General features: G+C 44.4%; 1 protein-coding gene across 1 annotated transcript in view; it reads right to left on the bottom strand.

Annotated features, from left to right (window-relative positions):
- KIAA1217 (KIAA1217 ortholog) overlaps nt 1-23,735 on the bottom strand; it is a 355,180-nt gene that overhangs the window by 35,539 nt on the left and 295,906 nt on the right. The window contains 1 exon segment of the mRNA XM_033164922.1: nt 835-1,649. Within this exon segment, the coding sequence (XP_033020813.1) occupies nt 835-1,649 (815 nt within the window).

Here is a 23,735-nt window from a genome sequence, read left to right as displayed (position 1 = left end):
TCACTTGATTCATGAGAATTGAGTGAGAAACACCATGGATCACACCATTAAGATCAAATAAATTTCTGTAAGTACAGCTTGTACTCTCACTCACTCTCTCTCTCTCTCTCTCTCTCTCTCCCGCCCCTTCCTTTTATTTATTTGCCTTTAGCACTATCTAAGAAAGGCACAAGCTGGTGCACAATAAACAACGTATTATTTACTCAACAAGATAATAGGATGGATCCAGACTTAGTCAAATGTAGCTCACATGTTTAGGGAAGCTTTTAATGTTTGAAGTTTTATTCTGTTTAATATTTTGTTGTGAGCCGCCCAGAGCAGCTGGGGAAACTCAGCCAGATGAGTGGGCTATAAATAAAGTGTTGTTGTTGTTGTTGTTGTTGTTGTTGTTGTTGTTGTTGTTGTTGTTGTAAACCCACCAAAATCTATTAGACTTAAGTCTTCAGTAACTTCAGTCCCACTGATTTCAGTGGGTCTATTCTAATCCAACCCAGCAAACAGGGTTTACAAGTGTATCTCCTCTATATCGCATAACCATATGTAAGCAGGGTGCATAGAGCTGAAAAACTGCCAAGGGTCCTCTACAAAGCCTAGAAGTGGACAAGATGCATCCACAGAATGCACCCCTATAGTTTGTCAATAGGCAGGATGAGCAAATATGGGCCAGCGGGGAAGGGCTCCCGTTTCTCATTTGGGTCTTTTGAGGCTGCCACACAAGACTAAGAGGCCACAGTGACGAAGGACACGGGACAGACTCAAATCTTACCTGTCCTTCAGCTGTCACATGACACACACTCATCCAGACAAAAGCCATATCATCTTGCTCTGCCTTACCTGGTCTCATTCTCTTTGGGTATCACTGCTGATCCATAGCCAAAAGCTTTCTTGTCAGGTACTGATGGGACTACCTCAGCCATGCCGGGTAAGCCCATGACATTTCGTGGTTTGGCTTCTACGAACACAGGTGTCCCTGGGTCTTTCTTAAGGGACTGGCGACCTGGAGACGACCTCTCAAGGTGAATGGTGTGAGGAGACACTTGGGAGTTGTGATGGGCGTGAATGTCTACCATCCGAACATCAGCTACTCTGTGAGGGGAGGCCGGAGGAGTTTTGGATCCCAGGGTCGGCAAGTGGCTGTCGGGGTATTTCCTTGATTTTTGCCGGTACAGCGACTGCTCCATGATCTCAGGCTGCATAGGAGGGTTACAGTAAGTGCTTGAAGACCTCATGGTGCTACGGTGGTAAGCAATGATGTGGTCAGGAACGTCAAGAGGATGCCCAGCATGTGAACCCGCGATGCTCATCCTGCCCTCGTGGTATAAGTAAGGGTCGGCGTACAGCCCCTCGTTCCGAAAAAGAGTAAGTGTTTTGCTACCCATGTCCTCATCGGGCTTCACATCCCTTCTTTCCAAAATGGCACTGGGGCTCGGCGAGATGGATCTCGAGGCTGGCATGTTTGAGATCCTGTCCCTGGGAATGGTGGCATTGCCAGGGCCGCCGACTGGCCTGGCAGTGCCATAGGGGATCCTGGATGGGGAAGGAGGCATGGAGTGGGGCACTGGTGTAGCCGGTGGAGAGACTGGCAGTGCATGAGGGGGGTGCGCAGTGGATCCTGGCCGAGAAGAATTCGGGAAGATTTCTCTCTGCATCTGTAACACAAAGAAATCCACTTAAGAGGCACGCTTCTGGGTTATCCTAGGCATGGATGCAGTGACACAAAATTAAAAATCAAATTTTGAAAGTGAAAATCCTTATCTATACTTTATCTCATTCTAGAGCTATAGGTTGAATAACATACAATATTCAACAATACTAAATAGCCTTCCCCAGATGAGAGATCATTATTTGTATATGCACACACTAATACATAATTATTTCCAGTGCTTTTTTTCCAGCCAGAGCATGGTTCTCAGGTGGGTACCATTGCAGGCCAGCGACTTACTGTAACAACTTCATGGTGAGTTCCGGAACTTATTATTCTTTGGGGGGGGGGAGCACTGATTATATCAACGTTATTCTGATTTCAAATAACCATTTTGGTGCATTCTACCTAAGCCAGGCGTGGCCAAACTTGGCCCTCCAGCTGTTCTGGGACTACAATGCTCATCATCCCTGACCACTGGTCCTGTTAGCTCGGGATGATGGCAGTTGTAGTCCTAAAACAGCTGGAGGGCCAAGTTTGGCCATACCTGACCTAAGCAAAATGCACACAAGAAGCAACTTTTGGCACAATCTGTTACAGTTTTAAGAGACAAGACGTATGAACAAGTGGGGGTAGAAGGAGGGGGAGGGATTTGTGCTCCTCCTTTGCAATGTAGAAAAACGAAGCAAATGGTGAATCTAAAGGTGAATCCCACATATGACATCATAAAATGATCCACGTTTGGAACAAGGCTTCGTATTAAAAGGCCAATTAAGTTGGGGGTGATCTGCATCTAGACATGTGCTCAAAACCCATTAAACCTTTCCAGCCAGATAAGCACCAGACAGATACACCCCATCATGGTTACGTTGAAGGTTGTATGGGTAGAATGGTACTTCTTTATGGGGTGTAAAAGTGGACACTGACTGCCCTACAGCTGTTCCTCTGGTGCAACAGCCACAACCAAAATAAGATGTTTAGCGTGTGCGGGTGCATCCTGCACATCCTGCAAATATGGTGCTCCACCGAATATATCCGCTATGAGCTTCAAAGCACCTGCACAATTACACTGAGCTCAAATGCCTCTGACAGCCATGGAACTTAGGAGGTGTCACATGTTGGATGGTGACCTTAACTAGGAAAAAAACATCTTTCCACAATTTAGGCACAGGCAGAGGATGTTACCCACGGAGTAGCCGTCACAAGGTGCTCTGCATTGCTACCAAAACAAAGGGCTGAGTTCTCTCCCTTCCCCACCTATATTTTTCATTGTTTTGTCAATTCCCAAGCAAGGATATACATAACACAGGCTCCTATTACACCCATCTCCACAGCTGGGAGTTTGCAGAGGCCTCTTTTTTTGTGACCAGAGGTCAAAGAGAGGGTTTGTGTCCTTAGGCACCAGAAGAAGGGGAAGGCAAATAGCCAAGCAACTTCAAAAAGTGAGTAGGAAAATAAGGTGTGGCAGGAGGTGCAGGAGATAAAAAAAAGAAATGTAGAAAAGCTAAACAAATCAGTCTACCAAGATACACACACACACACACACGTCTATAACTTAGGGTCTTTTCACATATTATGTAATGTAAGCCTTTGGTTTCCCACTGAAAGTACAAATTGCCTTATGTGCTCCCCCCCCCCCCAAGCTCTCTTCTGGCCCAACCATAAGGAGAACAGAAGCTTTCATTTCTATTTTCAATTAACCACAGTTTAGAGTGTCTTCCAAACCCTAACACTGTTAATGTTAAGCTTAAGTTTAAACAACCTCACTTCGTAGCACAATGGTTTGAAGTTGCATTGTTTCAAGCAAACCATAGTTAAGATTAACCCCAGTTTGTCATGTATAGATGACACCATAAGCGGCATCTTATTTATTCCTTCTAAACTAGAAGGAAAGGATTCTGAACTCCTCTTCACTGCTGTGCCATAGGAAAGGGCATGGCTCACTGGCTCATTTTTGCCATGATAAACTATGGTTTAGAGTGAGGTTTGAATCTGGCCACTCTATGTGCTGCTTCATGGGTGCATGGGGTGGTGTATGGGGTGTTAGAGGAGGAGAAGTACCTCTGGTGTGGTACACACCATGCTCCTTTGGGATAGTTTATCCACCTTTGGTTCCCACTCTCACTGGCAGCTTCTAGAAGTTGTCAGCATGTGACAGCGGCCAGCCACATCCTGGGAACACCTTCAACTGGCTGGCTAAACCAGGTGAGGGTAACCTATAGGTCTCAAACCTTGGGTGAGTTGAAGACTTGCCTGCATGCAAAGACAGGCTCCAGTGGTTTGAGTGGATGATACCAACAGCTGCTCTACCACTGAGCTACAACAGAACATGGCTGCTCTCCTGATTCACCCAAGACAACATGGGTGAAGGAACTTCTGGGAAGACATTGGCAAGCAGTGCACCTGCTATGAAGTTATGGCTGATCCTGGCTTCCCAGTCTAAGAAACAAGCAGATGAGAGTATGTGGGTGTTTCCGACTGCTTCCCATGAATAAGTGTTTTTCTACTAAGAATTTCATCTTGTGTGAAATGGTGCTAGCCAGATGACCAGCAAATCTGCAGCCCAATCACATTCAGAGGGTGCTTCCTCTTATGGACTTCTAACTGCATATGTCATGTTGCTCTTCCTGTTTAACCTCTTTGGGCATTTAGTACAAGTGGCCTATTTGTATTCTATATGATACCTACCTACTCACACTCACACACACACACACACACACACACACATACACTGGCATTTTGTTAACACATAATGGCGTTTTGTTAACAGCAGCTTACATTTTAATTTTATTATTATTCCATTGCTTTTTAAAAACAGTATATGCCTGCATCCCTAACCAACTCTTACACCTGCATATTTAGGTCAGGTGCTACTCTTACATACATTCCTTAACACAAATAAATTGAGTGCCCCTGCTGCACTGAAAAGCAAATAACCCCAATTTATCATCATATTGAAACAACTTCATTTCATACCAAAATTCAAAATAATCTGTAAATTGCAAGCCACAGAATAGCACCCCACCTCTCTATTGCCTTAAAAAGGCATCAGTACATTATTTTGTATTATCTCCCAAGTCCACAAAAGGAACTCTCGCCTCCAAATATTCCCCTCAGACACAAATCTTTTAAACCACGCTTAGTTATTATCTCACAAATCCTTCCGTTATTAGATGCTGATAAACGAATATTAAAAGGAAAAAGCATGCAGGCAACAGTTCAAGCCAAATATTGATGTTTGTCACTCCAAAGTTTCTTCCTTTCCAAATAATTAAAGCCACTTACATTAATTTAATTAGCTCTACTGGTAGAGCAATGAGATGGTTAGTCTGCATTCCACATGCTACTGCTCTTTTTTGCTTTCCAAATTTTAAAGATTCAGTCTAGAATGAGATTTTTAAAATATGTATATAATATATCCTTCTTGGAAAAGGTTCCTGTGTGCTAAGAGAGCTCTTCAGTCTTGCGGCTCACATACAGCGTGGGCCATTCTTGCTCTACTTGATTCTCTAAACAACATTGCTTCAATAGGCTAAAGTACTTTTCCACATGACAAACCTTCAGTTTCTCCTCCCTCTAGAAATTAGTCACTAAATACCCCTCCCTTGTCATGTCATCCAGTCACAAACTGTGCAACATACCAGATTGCGCATGACCCAGTGAATTAAGCACACGTATTAAAATGCACAGATGATACCAACTTGGAAGAGTCTATTCTTTCCATGGAGAGGAAGCAGGGAACAACCACAAGACTTTGTTTTGGAAAGAAAAGAGAAGAAAAGTGAGGGGTGGGGGTGGAGAGAAAAACCAATGGGAAATATCCCTACAATTGACTGCAGGAGGAGGACAAGATCTTAAACTGCTTATGTTTTAACAAGGACAAGATGCTGGAAGCGTGAACCAAAAGCCCACAGCCTGTTTATCAGAGCAACTTAAAAACCACACACATTATGCAGAGCCTGGTTCACTTGCAACCATTAAATGGATGAAATGGGAGGCTGTCTTTAGCTGCACCTGGGCAACCCAGGAGCCTGTCTACTAATTAACTAGTTACCTTTGCTACTTTGCCAAGTTGGACTTTGGGCAGCCGTCATAAATCAATTCCGTTGCTATCTGCAGAACATTACACATGCAATTAAGTTGGGCTGGAGGGGAAGTAAAATAAAAATGCAGGCGTAAAGCGTTTGTTTAGAACAATAGCTGGGTTAGCTGCTTCTTACATGTGGAAACAGATAAAGGTGAAAGTGCTTGCACTAGGCATACTCACACAGAGAAACACTTAATCATAACCCATCTGCAGAACGTATGGCCGCAAGAACTGCACATTTATTACAAATGCACTGAATGTTAGATGATGATGTGAATTTGCACTCCTGAACAGAAAGCAGCACTATGGAGGATGGGCTTATCTCTGGTAAATAGTCACTGAGACACAATAAGCAAAACCTCTTGTTTTCAAGGATCCCATATGCAGATTGCCAGATGTTGGGAATTAGCAACAGGAGGGCTATCACAACTATGCCCTGCTTCTGAACCTCCCAGAGGCAGCTGGCCGGTCAGTGTTAACAGCCAAAATGCTGACTTCAATGAACTGGTGGTTCAACCTCAACATAGTAATTATTACATCTTCATTGGCACGTTGAAGCATTGTTGGCAATTTCATTAGAGGCAGCAAGTTTGCAGTAGTAACATATTACACCGGTTTGATTCTCCATGCGTTGTTCATTAAAAATGTTCTTGCCTGCTATTTTAGAATGGGGGGTTATTTTCCTATTTCCATCACAGAGCTACAATTCCCAGGCTGGTTTATCAATCAATCAATCAATCCCTTTTCCCAATGAATTCTTGGAATTATAGCTCTGTGAGGAGAATAGGGGTGTCTCCTAACAACTCTCAGCACCTTTTAGAAACTATAGTTCCCTTATCTTATAGTTCCCTTATCAGATAATAAGTGTTGGAAATGTAAAGAGAAAGAAGGAACCTTTTTCCATATGTGGTGGACATGCCCCAAAATAAAGGACTTCTGGGAAAGGATTTATAATGAAATGAAAAAGGTGTTAAAGGACACCTTCTTAAAGAAACCAGAAGCCTTCCTTTTGGGAATTATAGGGGATGAAATCCCCCAAAAGGACAGTATTTTCTTTTTGCATGCCACGACAGCAGCTAGACTACTAACTGGAAGAACCAGGAAGTACCAACAGTGGAAGATTGGCAATTGAAAATGATAGACTTTATGGAACTTGCCGAGATGACAGCGAGACTGCATGACCAGAGGGAGGAAACGGTGCAGGAAGATTGGAATAAATTTAAAGTTTATCTGAAGAAATATTGTAATGTTTGATTTTGCTGAAATTCTAGAGAAGTATTTAGAGGTTCCTAACAGAATATAGAGTAAAAATGATATAAATTAGTATATAAAGGAAAAGATGTGATAAATTAATGGATGTGGAAACTGCTTAAGAAGGATTGACAATGAAAACCAGAAAAAGGAGATTGGGGCAAGCCCACCCAACGATGTTTAGGGAAAAGTGAAAGTGATGTAAGAATCGTGTGTATTTTGTCTTTTTTTGTTTGTGTTTTATGTGTATATTTGGAAAAACAAATAAACACACACACACACACACACACACACACTATAGTTCCCAGGTTTCTTTGGGGGAAACCATGACTGTGTAAAGTGGGTACTATAAACATTCCTCTCCATCTTTTGAGCTACATTATCCTTCTGGCCCGGTTTCTAACAATTATCGCCACTTAACGATTTCTACCTCTTGACTCATGCATGCTTCCTTTCTGCCACTTCAGTTCCAGCCTGAGGTCACTGGGCCCACAGGAACCAAATAGCAGCGATCCCAGCAAAGCTGAAACCCAAACCAAGTTGGAAAACACTGGCCCTGTCTGTTTTATAACCTTGTTACCAATAACACATGCAGCTTAAGTTTGCACACACAGAGCTGTTTACGCAAATACACACACAGGGCTATGTCGCAATAAGGGACCCGTTTCTTCATTGCTTTTCATCAGGATGATCCTGAATAACATACCTGAAAATGAGCCAAGCTTCACTGCAGGAGGGAAGCCGCTGTTCGAATTTTACAGCTGCATGAGCACTGTATGGGAGTGAGAGTTAAGTGGCTCATCCAAGGTGAATAAGCATACTGCCCTGCAGCTCATTAGGGACCAGTATTTGTGCTAAGTTAGATGCACACTGGTGAAGTGGTGGAGGTGGGCATGCCAAGGCCAATACATGGGGTGGGGTGGGCTGCCCAGCCAAGCCGCTTCTTTTCCATGGGTGTAAATTGAGTCTGGTCTGATTTAGAATGAAATAATCCCACTTCTTTCCCTCCCTCACACACTGAGCATCAAGACCACTCTGGGTCTATGAGCTTGTGATCTGCAGGAACTGCAGAGAAGACAGCCTGTGCACCTTCACCCAGCTCTTGCTGAAGCAAGAAGACCAGGAAGACCTATAAGACCAGCAAGCAAGCCCTTGTACACCAATAGATCAGATGGAACTCTCAGACATAGACTTTTCATTGGCATGTAAGAGGTCTCAGGTTCAACCTCTGGCCAGGGGCGATCTTAGCCCCTTGGCTGCTGGAGGCGGGAAGCCAAGGGGCACCACTGGGGGCGGGGCATTGCGGTGCGTGCGTGCGTCATGATGTCATGACGCACGTGACGCCCCACCCCCCGGGGGTGCCGGGCGGCGGCAGAACCCCTTCGTGCCGCGGCTGCTCGTGCCTGCGTGAGCAGCCGCTGCACGAAGGGGTGCTGGACTGCGGATTTGGGAGTCTCTGCGGGCTGCAAATACTCCCGAATCCACCGCCCGGGCTCCCTTGGCAGAGCGCAAGTCGGGGCAGGGAGAGGGACGGGCCAGCGAGGAGGGGTGTCCCTCCTCGCTGGCCTGCCCCTGTCCCTGCCCTGGCTCTGCAAGCCAGCCAGCAGCGGAGCTCGGCATATAGGCAAGGGGCGGGCCAGCGAGGAGGGGGTGGCACCCCACCTCGCTGGCCCGCACCTTGCCTCTATGCCGAGCTCCGCCGCTGGAAAGGGGGTGACTATTTTCGGCGCTGCCGGTGCGGAGCCGAAGGGGTGGCTAGCGAGAGGGGTGACACCCCTCCTCGCTGGCCGCCCCTGCAGCTCCACCCTGGCAGTGCCGAAAATAGCCTAAAAAGAAAAAAAATGTTGTTTTTTTTTAAAAAAATAAAATAAAATAAAGCCCAGGGGCGGGGCCGCCCCCCGATGTGTCACCCCCAGCAGGGGCACTGCCCGGGGCCCCCCCGCCCCCTTGCTACGCCCCTGCCTCTGGCATCTCCAGGTAGGGCTGAGATGGACCAATGGTTTGGTTCAAGGCAGCTTCCAGTGCTACTCCTAAGCTTCTGAATAGTATTGTTATGTGTTTGTGGGTGCAAGACACCCGTAATTCCTGGATATAAGTAAGTGTTAGAATTCAACCAGTGCTTGGAGTATTAATATGGGCAGCTAGATGCTGGACTTGCAAGTGAAAATACAAGTCAAATCAGCTTCCCATGTCTAGTAATCACTTGGGGAAACGGAGCATTAAAAGAGGACAAAGGAAGCAAAGCACAGAGCAAAGACTCTGTGCCAGCCAGCAAATGGGGGGTGGGGAGAGCACCCTTCTCCAAGCTCTGAGATCGCTAGTCAGAAAAAAAATGCCAGCGTTTTTGTTAGGAGGAGGTTTTAGGATTATCAGTTGTCTGTGATGTGACTGAGGGAAAAAGGACTCCGTCTGTTAAGTAACAGCAAGCTGAGAAGATGGTAGTCAGGGTGCAATGTAGGCAGACAGTTTGAATCCAAAGCTGCAGGATTGAGAGATACAGAACCTTCTTGGAGTGTAATGCTTTGACCCCCTCCATGGTAGGCTCAGGTTGTACATGTGTGTAAATAAGCCGTACATCATAAAGACACCACAGTCTCCGCTGTGCCTCATTTGCAAAGGAAATGCAGACCCTGGGTAAGCGACTGGAACTCTCTGGCATCTTGCCCTGCTCTGGAGATTCAGGGTGGCGTGTATCAGTATTCTGCACTGAATAAGCCTTGGTCATTGTTTAAGCAGCAGAGACACCAGTGTTGCTTCCCTCCCTCCCTCCCTCCCTCCCTCCCCTATGCCCAAATGCACAATTGATGTACACTCAAACACACACAGTCTGGAAGTATTCTGAGGAGTAGCCTCATGTTCCAGGAGGAGAATGGCTGAAGGGTCAAGAGCCCAGTCCCAAAATATCAGCATGTGTGGTGCTGTCTCCATGGAAACTGGACTGCGGGTGTCACTAGCCTCCTTCACTGTGCTTTCGCCCTAGCATAACAGAGGGGACAGGCCATGCCAGATCAGATTCTTTGTGCAAACATATGCAGGTCAAGCTTTAGAGTGCCAGTACACAGATTTAAACATGAAAAACAAGAAGGGAAAGCAAGAATCCCAATGCTAAATCATGTACGTTGTATATGCAATAGGGTGACAGTGTAGGCCTCAGGCATGAACACACATACGCATGGAGCCTTAAATATGAACCAGGGCTACATGTACAAATTAAGCAAGCTAACCATGACTCACCTTGTAATTGTTTGCATTGTACAGAGAACTCTTGGCAAAGTTAGGGGACTTTCCAGAATAAAAAGCTCAGAAAGGGTGCCAAGACCAGGAAAACACCCAGCTGGTCTCCATCCTTCTCAAAACTTATCTTGGCGGTGGTTGGGAGTAAGATTGTTAGTAGGAGACAAGATGCAAAGACAATGGCAGTAAAATTTGGAACATAATTTGCTCTAAATACTCCTTTTTTGTGTGTCTGGTGGCCACCATTTCCACACTGGCCAACATGCCCCAGAATGGCACTTTGTCTGGGGCACTGTAGAGGTTGCAAAATGGTGACCAGCCTGCCAACACAGCTGCTACAGCAAAAAGGAAAAAAAGGAAAAAAAAGATTTTCTAAAAAATGTGGGCAGAAGCTGAACTACTGCCACTGCTAATGGTGAGCCACATCCCTGCGAATCTGTTGGAATACTTTTTCTGCCACCCCTAGAGAAATTCAGTGGAATCCTCCCTCCTCCCCACTATTTATTCGCCTATAAATGGGTGGGGAATTCGACTGAACGTTTGCATGCAGCTCTAGGTGCAAGGCAGGCTAGCTTCCAGTGCATCGAGGCCAATAGAGGGAGAGGGAGGGAGGGAGAGAGATTCAAGGCCGGCACTCAGAAATGTTTCGTATCATTTATAGAATTAAACTTGCTTTATTGTTTTTTTTTTCTTTTGTGTGTTTTTTTTTAAATTTTTTTGATACAGCAGTATAAATAATGCATGAGCTGATGACTGGCTGTAATTCAATCTCACGGTTCTGATAATACATACAAACCACTCAAGCGTCACCCACCATTTTAATTACTTTATCGGGAGCCCTCAAGCTCTGTCTATCTTGCCCTGCAATATCCTGAATTTAATTAATTCCTATTAACTAGTTTTGAATGCTCTAATACTGAAACCGGGTCTTCTTCCTCTTTGCCTTCCGGCTTGACACACATAGTCCAAAGCGGGAGGACGGGGCACCATTCTGGATGGCTGTCAAGGCCTCGGGGGCCTGTGAGGAATAGGCCAGTTGGGGAACAACATTAAGTCCGCAGAAATGAGATTCAACCCTGAGCGCTTCATATTTGCTGGCCTGTTCTAATTCTCCCTTCTCTGCAAATATCTCCATTAATTTCCTGGATGCACCGCAGACTTCCAACTCACTTGTTTCCGCTTCCACTAGCCTGTGAAGAGGGGGAGGGAGAAGGGTTCACAGCACAAGGGAAGTAATGGAGGGCGGTTGAGGAAGGAGAAATGACAGCGGTGGAGGCTTTAATCTTCTGCTTCTCGGACATATGAAAAGGCTGATAAGCTGCTTGTGGTCTCAGCAACTTTGGCCAACCGTGACCTATCGCAGAGCTTGGGTATTTTAAAGTGCTAAAAGCCCCAAGGACTGTGTGCGGGGGGGGGGGCAGAAATATGTCACGGGCAACTGGCACCATGGTTCTGGCATCGGTTACTTTTAGAGCATGGGTTGCAACCGTAAAGAACAGGCAGATTTTGAAATTGCACAGGGGTTTCCTTTTCTCCACCTTCATGACAATCATTTTGTGCTCCACACACAGCGCTGCATTGTTAAAGAATGGGCCACGCAGTTCAGTGCTGCCCCATGGAATACTGCTATGACCATTCATCCAGGATGGACATGGCACTGGACACAGCACACAACAAGAAGGCGCTGAATCACGTGGTTCATTTTCATGGCTGCAATGCTGCCCATCTGGAGCTTAGCCCATGCAAAAGTGGGTTTTGATGGCAACCCAATTGCTCACTGCACATTAATTAAGCACCTAAACTATTAGATGTTCTTCTTCCACTATTTATTTTAAAGCAAGCCCTGTCCTTGGGCTCAGAATCTAATCAATGGAGCTCAAAATTTGATATCTGAAAAGTGGGGAGGGGGGAGCAAACAAGGTACTCCATTACATTCTGGGTCGGTTAGTAATAATAAAGTTTTCTTCTTCCAGCAGTCATTAATATGTATCTTACACAACACAAGAGTCACTAGGGTGGAGTGGAGGGTTATTTATGATTTAAGGAGCAACAAAATTCCTTGTTACTCTAGAGGGCCATTATCGTGTGTGTGTGTGTGTGTGTGTGTGTGTGTGTGTGTGTGTGACTGTGTGATTTCTTAGTTTACAAAAATACATGTGTTGTCTCTTTTTCAAGTCTCTTCTCTACAGATCAGTTTCATTTGTTGTGAGACACTAGTGTTACATACAGTGTTAGGTTAGGAAGAAAAAAGGGGGAAGAGTGGGAGGGGGTGGTAGGTGGGGTGGGGTCGGGTGGTTATGCTTCTAACTAAGCAAGCATTAGAAGTCATCCCAGAACTGACCCTACTAAACATCTTCCAAGATAATAATGCCCACTCACATCATAAAGAGCTCATAACCCACCTACTCTCAGCAGCCAGAAGCATAATAACCAGACACTGGAGAGACCTGTCAGGAGTAAACATGGACCAATGATATCAAATAGTACGGGAAACAGCCTTACTAGAAAAACTAACCAACAAACTGAAACTGACACAGGGACAAATAGAAGAGGATGCCTTCACCCCAGTATGGTTCCCCTTTATCACATACACAGCCCAACAAGACAGCAACAAGAATCTGCCGACAGCATATGTATTTCTCTGTATCTTCCTTTTTGCTACAGAACTATCAACAACTCAGGTGGATGGAGACGTACTGTATATATTTTAGATAGTGTGGGGAAAGAGCACAGGGGAAGGGGTTAAACACCCCCTCCCCCAGGACTGGTATGTCAATCAAGATCAGTGCCTTCATCCAATCATGTGTGTCATTCACTATATTTTATTTGGTCCAAAGATACAAAAACCAAGAACCACTGGGAGGAAGAAGAAGAAAAAAAACAATTCTGCAAGTACAGGGGTGCCAGACAATTCAGAACATTTTTCTTACTTTTAATGAGCCAGGTAAATAAATTATCATCAAATATAATGCTAAATTCAAAGACTTAAAAAAATAAAATAAAACTATGGCATTGTTTTAGCTAAGCAAATTGTGTCATAGTGTCCAAGTGTTCTGTCACTATGACAAACTTAACCAGAACAAAGAACATGGCAAATATTATGAGAAAAAAAAATCTATGTGCCCAATTGTGGAGAGAGAGAAAACATTTGAAGGCCCAACCAGTCACGATCAGGAATTGTGTGGTCTTTGGGAGTACAGAGGGTGCATTAGCTTGTTTACATGAGAACATTTCGAGATAATAGATCCTAAACTCACTTCATTCTCAGTTTTGTTTACATGACCCAGAGGCCAACATGACTGAGTTGAAAGCCAGGAGATGAATTCTGAGTCACCTTGTTGTTCATCTCCAGACAAGGGAGTCTGCTTACAGGAGAAAGTATGTTATTCCTTGAGGTGGAACCCCCATTTCCATAGAAAAAAAATGCAGGGCAGAGCAACATATTACACATTATCCCTGCTGGCAGAGCCTGGTGGAAAGCAACAAAACAGAGCATTTAAAAGGGGCAGGCACAGGCAGGGTTGGATCGGCTCGGAATCCACTGGATCCCAGGCTGCTCTCACAGCCAGCACCAGCCAGCATTGAGCCTGATCCTCCCACCTTTCACTGCTTCCTTTGTCTGTGGCTGGGCTATGCCGCATGGCAGCAGCAAGGGAATGGGATTGCTTTCTAAAACTGTTTATACAAGCAATCAATTTTTGCTAAATGGTTTTAAAAACACAAAAACAAACCTGGCATTAGTGAGAGAACGTTTTGCAAAAAAAGAGATAAGTAAGAACAGTTGCAACCACCCACGGGGTGCCAATTGGCACCTGAACTCCGCTTCTTGAGGAACAACCAAAACTGGGAGTATAAATGTTTAAAGTTGCCAATGGCTTGAATAATCACACATAACAAAACTTGACAATTCCTACTGGGAATGCCTGTGGGGAGAGGAAGGGATGTTGTTGTGGAGATGATGGTGCTCCTGTAAGGAAGCCTTTAAGACAGAACAATGGTTTTCTTAAATGTTGACTCTCAGCACAGCGGGCGGAGAAGCCCACCTGGTCAGCACATGTGTGTGTGCAACAGGAACCTCTCCCGACTGGAAATGTTGAAACAGATGTTCTACATGCACTTGTGGCTGAGTAAATGTGCAATTGCTAATCCAGCTCTGATTATTGACTGGAAAACCTCAACGGTTCTAAAGTACTTAGATTCAGCCTCTCTGACATTCATCTGCCTGTGTGCATCAAGGCACAGAAGGAACAATAAGCGCCTACTGTTTGCTCATCTTTTTATGTCTTAGGAGCAATCTGGATGCTTCTACAGCACCATAGGACCTGGTTCCCTGGTGTTTCTCCTCATGCGATTCGAAGGTAAAGGAACCACACGTCTGACAGGTGGGGGGATGTCGCTCCTTATCAAGATAAGGGATAGAGAAATCGGTGTATTTTACAGTCTATGCCACCTCCGCACATGCTAACTCAAATGTCTCTTACGACCCATTTCCACATTAATTTGTGGTGGCTTTAAAACTGCACAAGAAGTTGCATTTAAATATAAATGCATTTTAAAAAAATACCTGGAGCCAAAAATTCTGGTGGAACCTTCCAAAAAGTGTGAACGCCACTAGATAACCCAATACAGCACAAATCGTAACCATGTCTACTCAGAAGTCAGTCCCAGGGCAGTGCTTTCAGGGTTAAAAATGAGACGCTGGTGCTCATTATCTTGATAAAAGTGAAATGGGTGCCAGCACAAAATGGGTGTCATGGCCAGTGGGAAAAAGAAGAGGTGACAGCACTTAGTACTGCCACAAAGAGAAATCACTCTGCTAGGTAAGTGGGGTTAGGACTGCAGCCTAAGTTCCACCCCTTGCTTTGTATAGGAAGATCAAATCAGGCCAGTTCACCCTTGAATTACTGAAGAATGAGTTCCTCAGATGTTGCTTCCCACCTATGTACTTCCGTCCTCTCTGCATTGCAGGATGGGAAGTGTGGGAAGAATGAATCAAAGCTGAAGCAGATCTCAGCCTGCAGTAGGAATTAATACACTGGCCTTTATAACCCAATATTCTTCATGTTTGCTCAGAGGCAAGTCTCACCACGTTCAGTGAGGTTTCCTCTCTAGTAAGCATATATAAGATTACACTCTTAACTAGGGTTGCCAGGTCAGGAGCATCTCAGACCCTGAGATTTCAGGGTCCAAACCTGGGACTTAAGGGTTGCTGCTGGTGGTGTCATGGGGGTAGGCGCTGGAGATGGTTCAGGAGAAGGGAGTGGAGAAGAAGAAGAAGGAGAAGGAGAAGGAGAAGGAGGAGGAGGAGGAGGAGGAGGAGGAGGAGGAGGAGGAGTTTGGATTTGATATCCTCCCCGACAACAAACACTCTGTGAGGTGAGCGAGGCTGACAGACTTCAGAGAAGTGTGGCTAGCCCAAGGTCACCCAGCAGCTGCATGTGGAGGAGTGGGGATGTGAACCCGGTTCACCAGATTACAAGTCTACTGTTCTTAACCACTACACCACACTGGCAGAGCTGCCGCCACCCCGGCCAACCGACTGTCTATGCTATCATTTGCAGCCAGATCCTGCTGGACTGAAGCTTGCAAGCTTCATGCACAGCATTCTTAATAATAACAACAAAGATTAAACCACTCTCATCCACCTAGTGATTCAAGACTTCCACCTGCTGCTTAGAGGGAGCCAGGCAAACCTGGAGGTCTGGAGGTCTGGCAACACTAATTCTTACTATGTACCACTCCAGCAATTCAATTTCCACTAACCTCAACTATTTTAATTAGAAATACTTATAAACTCATCTTTCCACTGATTAAGCCTTACAAAAGTTATTAAAGCAATTAAAAGCAAGCATTAACTAAAAATCCTATTAACTCCCCCCCCCCAATTTAAACAAAAAGATGGATGGAACATGTCATTTGTTTCATACTCCGGAGAACATTCATGTCCTTAAACCACTTGTGTCCACCTCCCAAGCCTACCCTTCTATTTGGGAACAGTATGTAAAGGTAGAGTTTCCAAGAGATATTCCAGAATGAGACAGAGAAAGGGGTGTTCTCTGGGCATCTGAAGCCTTTGCAACGGTTGATAAGCACATAATTTGTAAATGGATGTGAACTTTTATAGCCCACTGATTCTGCAGTTCGGCTACAGCTGAAACAGTCCACTGGCATGGCTGAAGCGGCATCTTACGCAAGACAAATCCATCTGGCTCAGCTGCCTGCCAGCTGCAATCCCATAATGACTACTTAGCCGAAACACATCAGGAATGTAAGCCTGAGCCAAAGTAGATGGCCTTGTGGTGGCCAAAAGGACGGCAGGCAAACGTGTCATCCTGCAGCCATGATGCCAGCCCTCCCAAGCTTCTCCCAGCCCCCAAATTTCTTTGCAGCACATGGGTTTCATTGAGCAGCACAGCAGCACAGCCAATGAAAGGTTTTAAGGGCATGAATCATGTAGGCCTGGACTACATTCAAAAATAGCTTTACCCAGACAGTGCCCAGTGTGATTGAGATCCAGCGTGGTGAAGTGGTTAGAGTGCTGGACTGGGACCATTTACAGGTAGGTAGCCGTGTTGGTCTGCCATAGTCAAAACAAAATCATAAAATAATAAAATCCTTCCAGTAGCACCTTAGAGACCAACTAAGTTTGTTCTTGGTATGAGCTGAAGAAGTGTGCATGCACACGAAAGCTTATACCAAGAACAAACTTAGTTGGTCTCTAAAGTGCTACTGGAAGGACTGGGACCATGAGAGACTAAGGTTCAAATCCCCACTTAGCCATGAAGCTTGCCAGGTAACCCTGGGCCACTGTCTCTCAGGGTTGCTGAGAATAAAATGGAGAGGGAGGAGAGCCACCTTGAGCTCCTTGGAGGAAATTTTTATATATACATACATACATACACACACACACACACACACACACACACACACACACACACACACACAGTCTACCATGATGCTGCCGGCATGTGTTGTTGGTGTATGGCTTACTATCAACCACGAGCCCAAGCCTCTCAGATTCAGTCTCTTAACTGCAAAACCCCACCTTGTCCAGTTCCAGGCCCCCTGTTTAAAGGTGGACAAACTGGAAGAGATGGCAAGATGGCTGAGTGGTCTGGAAGTCCTAAGAGCAATGACCTTAAAGAGCTGGATATGTTTAGTCTGGTTCAGAGAAGATGAGACATGATAACCACCTGCAAATATCTGTAGGGTTGTCACTCAGAAAACGGGGCAGACTTGCAAATGCTAAGAACTGCTCTGCGTTGGAAGAGGCTGCCTCAGGAGTTGAAGGTCTGTAAGTGGGATGCTGTAGATCAGACGTTGCCAAGTCAGTGCCTTCCAGATGTTTCTGGACTCCAACTCCCACCAGTCCTAGCCAGCATGGCCAGTAGTCAAGGATCATGGGAGCTGGAATCCAAAGCATCTGGAGGGCATCAGGTTGGGGGGGTAGCTGTAGAGGCAACCTGCATTGAGCAGGGAGATATCCAAGGTGCCTTTCAACTCCACAGCTCTATGGTGCAGGAATGCAAAAGCAGCTCACTCCCAGAGGCGGCTGCTGTGATTCATCCTCCTCATTTGGCGTTTATGTTCAGAAGCACACTCTGCCCGGAGCATGACCCCTTCTGAGATGAAACCACACCATCCTAAGCCCTTTCAACTCACAGAGGAGGCACCTCCCTATGCCATCTACTTCTGAGACAGAGTCAACCACTTCTGAAACTCCTCTATTACATCCATGCTGAATCAATCAGTGCACAGTGATCATTGGTTCAGGATGTGACTGTAAACAAGGCTCTCCCACCCCCTTCTGCGCATATAGCTGTTAAGTAACCAGATTGATATTCCTTTGGGCAAAAGCTGTACTTAAATTTGTGCCTCTGTTACTGAAAGTTTGGAGCTTCTTTCTGCACTAAAAGAGCTTAATGTTTTGCCACTCTCTCTGGTCAAGACAAATTACCCCAAGCTAAAAGCACTGCACAATTCCCTGCTTCATATACCTGGGATTATGATTCACAGCTTCATGGTTTACAGTTAACTAATTTCTTGCCCCAATGAAGGAGTTCATGATAGGATGTGTGTTGTCTTTGCACTGTATACTTTGTCTCAAAAGCTGTCTTTCTAATTAACCATTCCAACTTCCATTTTAGCCCATAATCACCACCACCAGTATTATTTTAACAATGTATATGTCGCTTAATCACAATTGTCTCTAAGCGAAGTACAAGAAACTCAATACAAAACCATTCTTTAACAAATTATTTCTTCTGAACAAATCTGTTTCATTTTATAGCATCATTTATATTCCACATTTTCCCAAGGCAGCTAATATGAGTCTTACTCCCATTTCATTCTCACAACAACCCTGTGAGATAGATTAGCCTTACAGAGCCCTAGCTGAGTGGTGAACTGAACCCAGGACTCACCCGTCCTAGCGCAAGACTGTCTGTCTCCAGGTCTGAGGGGCCAAAATGACCCCCCGGTGGGTCCCCAGAGCACCACAGTGACACCATCCTAACCACCAGCTGTGTCTAGCTCCCCTCCAGCTTAGGATTTCACACAATGTCCCAGAACTATACTAGGTCAGGGGCATCATGAGAAATTTAAATGCTGGAGGTTTAAATGGTGGACCAGTAAATGGGAGAAATTTGGTTCAGTTTGCATTTTATTGTGAGGTTCCCTCATCTGTACACTTCATGAAACCGTACGTGAACCGAAACACAGCCATCACTCAAAACTCTCACTTTCTCTCAATTTTGCAATGCAGTTCTCCAAACCAAATAATTTACATAAAAATGTGTACATTAGGCGGAAGCATGGATAAAATTGCATATATTAGTTAGTGAAAATTACATACAATATTGCATTATATGAGGGGTATATGCTTGCAAAGATGGGCACAACTGGAGAAATTCACACTATCATTTCAAACTGATATGGAATGGTGGCAAACTGAACCCGAGACTGGAAAAATGAGAAAAGGACAGAGACCAAACAGACAGACTCACACAGCCCTAGTCCTAGATAGAGATGTAAAATTTCCAGAAATTTTGAAGCTCGGAAAAAAACCCCGTTTTTTTCCGGGGGGAAACGAAAATTTTCAGAAAAATTGAAAAAAATGTTACTTTAGTACTTCTTTTTTCTTTTCCAGATTGAAAGTTATTCTGTTACTTTAGAAACATAAAATATAACTATGGACAATTTTAATGGGCATAAAATTATCACAACTAGCATATTAAAAATATAGTGTATCCAAATAATTATTACAAACAGAATTTACTTTTAAAATAATATTTAGTTGTATTTGTAACAAATGGAGCAACAATCTCCTGAACTGTTTACTAGTTTGTGGGGGGGGGGACTCCACAAAACAATTTTTAAAAATCCAGAAGTAACAATTATTCATATTTCCTCTCCACAGTATTTAAAAAAAACATTCTCATAAAAAGAACTGAAGAAGGAAGTGGGACTAAATTTCAATGAATGGGCATGAAATTTAATCAGAATCATTTTCTGAGCAGTAATGATCAGTATCAGTTTCAGTCTCTGCTTCTGCATCTACTCTGTTGTGCCTGTCATTATCACAGTTATTATGGACTTCTAAAAACTGAAGGTTTGCTTGGATTGAAACAATTTTTTCAATTTTTCAGAAAAAAACAAAAAAGGCTTCAGGAAAAAAACTGTGCCCCCCCCCAAAATTTTTCTGTTTTTCCCCCGGGCCTTCACATCTCTAGTCCTAGAGCAACTGATAGTAATGGGCCATGGCATGGGTCTGGGATCATAGCTGTCAACCCTCCCTGCTGTTTCCCAATGCTGTAATAAGGGAATTTCCCGCAAAAAAAGGGAAAGGTTGACAGCTAACTCCAGGCTGGCCCTGACTCCAACCCCTGCACAACACTGACTCCCTTGTATATAATTTTATTGCATTGCACAAAGACTCCAAGCTCCAACTAAGGTGGCAGACGGGGTGCTCCTCTGAACACCGAACCCTTGAGCTGGGACACAGTGCCATAAACTCCAGTGCTGAACCATCACAGGACTTCCTGCTCCTTCTCCCATTTCCAGGCACAGTGAATCGGACCATAAATATACCATGTTTTGCCCCCATCTGATTCTCATAATTTGTTTTTGTTACATTTATATAACCAACCCATAAAACTCTCCCCCCCCCCAAAAAAAGCCCTGCCTGTATTATGAATTTGGGGAGTGTTTAAAAGTTTGCATTTTTGTCCGTCGCTGCTCATCCCCACCCACATCCCGTCCCTTCCTTTATTTTTCCATTCTTTCACTATCACTTGCCGAAGATTTGCTTTCAGTGAAAACAGCTTCTTTGGCATGCTAAAAGGGAGCCTCTGTTTGTGGTGCAGGAAGCTTCAGCTGCCTTCAGTTTCAGCTGTACGGAAAGCAAAAAGAACACTGTTTTGGGCTTGTTGTTTTTAAACATGACCCATGAATGAGATAGAGGGCATTTGCATTTTTAAAAAAAGCCACACACCCCACGGTAATTATCCATAGATGAGAGCAATTGACATAAAAGGGTATGTAACTGTTGTTGTTCCTTCTTGTTATATTTAATACAAGCTTGCAAGCTATCTCACTGGTGCCAGCCTGCATAATTCCACCCCTGGATGGCCAAGCAAGCATGAGGGTTGGGCCACCCTTACACACATTTGTTTTGCATCAATTATTATTTTCATAGAGTGCTTTTAGTCCCTCCACTAGCATAATGTGAAGGGACAAGATGGGGAGAAGGTTAAAAACACTCCTCCATCTATGCTTCCACAACATAAACGTAAGAAAATTAATAAAACTTTCCTTTAAGTTTCCCCAAAATAGTTCAGAAGGCAGTGGAGGAGTAATGAAACAGCTGCTTGCTCAACCACAGTGAATCAGATCATTGGTGTGAATGTCTTTGCACACACACATAAGGTCACCTCCTGACTGTCAGTATTTTGTGGGAAGGATTAAAGCACATACCAGAAACTTTGATTTGCACAACTTAAGTGGAACAAAGCATTCTGTCACCCTAGCACAACAAATCCACTTCAGCAACACGCAGAATTTTAGGATAGTGACCGGTAAACATACTGAATAGTGTGTTATGAGCAGATTATTGACAGAAGTTGTATAAACGCCACACAACCAAATCAGGACGAATGCTCATTGTTGTACAAACACAGACACAGTTTAACCTCCAGAGGAGTTTTGTGCAAGCAAATCAGGATGAACGCCCAGCCAACAGGCCATTAGGAGGAATCCACAGATATACACAAGCACTGAGGAAAATACCGCATCTCAATTCTCTTCTTTAAAAAACCCCACAGTTGTGTAATTACATTTCTGGATTGCCAATATCCATATTCATCTCATCTGCATAATGTAAGCCCATGCTGCCTACAAGCCATTAGTCACTTTGGAATAAACATTTCAAAGCTGTTACTTGGTTTTTTAATGCCTGAAAGGTGGAGACCCCTTGGAGAGAGCTAGCAATTACCGCTGCACTCAGGCACCCATTTATTTATTTGTTTGTTTGGCTTGCGCAGCTGCTTTTAGTCGCAGGGCAAAAACAGCTGGCCACTTTCCATGTGTGGCTGCTGCATGGAAGTCTCCCCACTGGAGACACCTCTATGTGGGGAGCTGGTTGCCTGTTAGTGGCTGTGGCAGCAGAGTAAGCCTTGTCTCATAACATTGCTGAAGCCTACAGCTGCATTCTAACAATACTGTACTCTTCAATGGTGACCATGTAAGATTTAACATTTAATCTGAAACATGCATGGACAACTCCGACCATCGATCTACCCATCCAAATAGCTCCATCCAAGCAGCTCAGGACAGCACATATCATTTAACCTTCTGGCAACCCTGTGAGGTTGGTTAGGCTAGCACAATGCCTGAACCCCACATCTCATTTGTTTTCTATGATCCTCATTCCATTTGCTTTGTCCCTCCTTGGTGCATTTATTCCTCTGTCACTACCAGACTTCCAAGCCAAACAGCAACAGCCAGCATCAGTATGAGAACATCCTTGGTGGGTAACCACTACCCTCTTGAGCAGGGCCAATATGTGATGCTCCTAAACAATAAAAAATACTGAAAATGCACAATATTTGGACGGTCAGTGTATGACCCCATAGTCTCAAGTATGCTCTGTTGCTCTCAGGTCCTGCTTGCGGGTTTCTCACAGGCATCTGGTCGGCCACAGTGAGAACAGGATGCTGGACTAGGTTGGCCACCCAGCAGGCTCTTTATTACATCCTTAAAGTATGCACAATTTATGTAAATTTGTACCACGGGGCGATACTCCAAGTTCTTTGGTGTCTGGCAACACCCTTGCTTTCTTACCCTATGTATTTCGTCTCCTCTCTTCAGATTGTTAAGCCTATTATTATTATTATTATTATGTGCCTAGCCATTTTTGATCCTTTAATACCACTTTCTTAATTGTGCCACAGTGCAATATAAACCACTGAGCCTTTTGGGATTGCCGATCAGAAGGTCGGCGGTTCAAATCCCCGCAATGGGGTGAGCTCCCATTGCTCTGTCCCAGCTCCTGCCAACCTAGCAGTTCGAAAGCAGGCCAGTGCAAGTAGATAAATAGGTACCGCTGCGGCAGGAAGGTAAACGTTGTTTCCGCTCTGGTTTCCGTCATGCTGTTCCATGCTGGCCACATGACCCAGAAAGCTTTCTGTGGATGAACGCCGGCTCCCTCGGCCTGAAAGTGAGATGAGAACTGCAACCCTATTGTCACCAGGAGTCCTTTATCTTTACTTTTTTACCTATAAACGTATGCATGGAAGAGCCAGATCCCTTTCTTAATAGGATTATACATTATCATTGCCTTCAGCAGTAAACTTTATTATTATTATGCCAGATAAAGCCCTTGATAAAAACTTTTGACATACTTTGTTTTGTATCTCATAATATTAATGGAATGGCCTGGAATAATAATAAAAAGTCTAGTCTTCTAGGTAATACATTTATTTTAATGGCGGCAATATGCCCCAACTAGGAAGCAAGATTTAGCTTCTTCCCATGACTTTATGTCCTCCTTCACCGCACAAAACACTGGCAAATAATTCAGCTGCAATTTTTTCACATATCAGAGGTCTTCGAAGGGGTATTAAATGGCATGACACCTTAAAAGTTACTGTTTAAACTACGGTCATTATATATACATATAATTCCAGTCATGTGCAAATGTATATATTATCTCTACTTGGGGCCCAGTGCTATAACCACAACAGTTTTACAATGATCCCCCAAATGGCATTGACAAAAGGTTTAACAGAAATAGGAAATGGAAGTGGGGAGACGGCAAGCCTGCTTTGTCCTCTTTGCCAAAACAAATTTATCTTACGGTGCAGCAACATTAACTACCATGGATTCTTCAAGATATGAACAACTCAGATTCAGGAAAGGACCACAGCTTGGTGGCAGAGCAAGCACAAGGCTCACAGGTCCAATCCCTGGTCTCTCCAGGTAGGGCTTCCCTGCCTTAAATCCTGCTTGCCAATCAGTGCAGAC

The sequence above is a fragment of the Lacerta agilis genome, chromosome 12 (assembly GCF_009819535.1).
Source record: "Lacerta agilis isolate rLacAgi1 chromosome 12, rLacAgi1.pri, whole genome shotgun sequence".
NCBI lineage: Eukaryota > Metazoa > Chordata > Lepidosauria > Squamata > Lacertidae > Lacerta > Lacerta agilis.
Note: the sequence above shows the minus strand (reverse complement) of the source record. Positions and strands in the feature narration are given on the sequence as shown.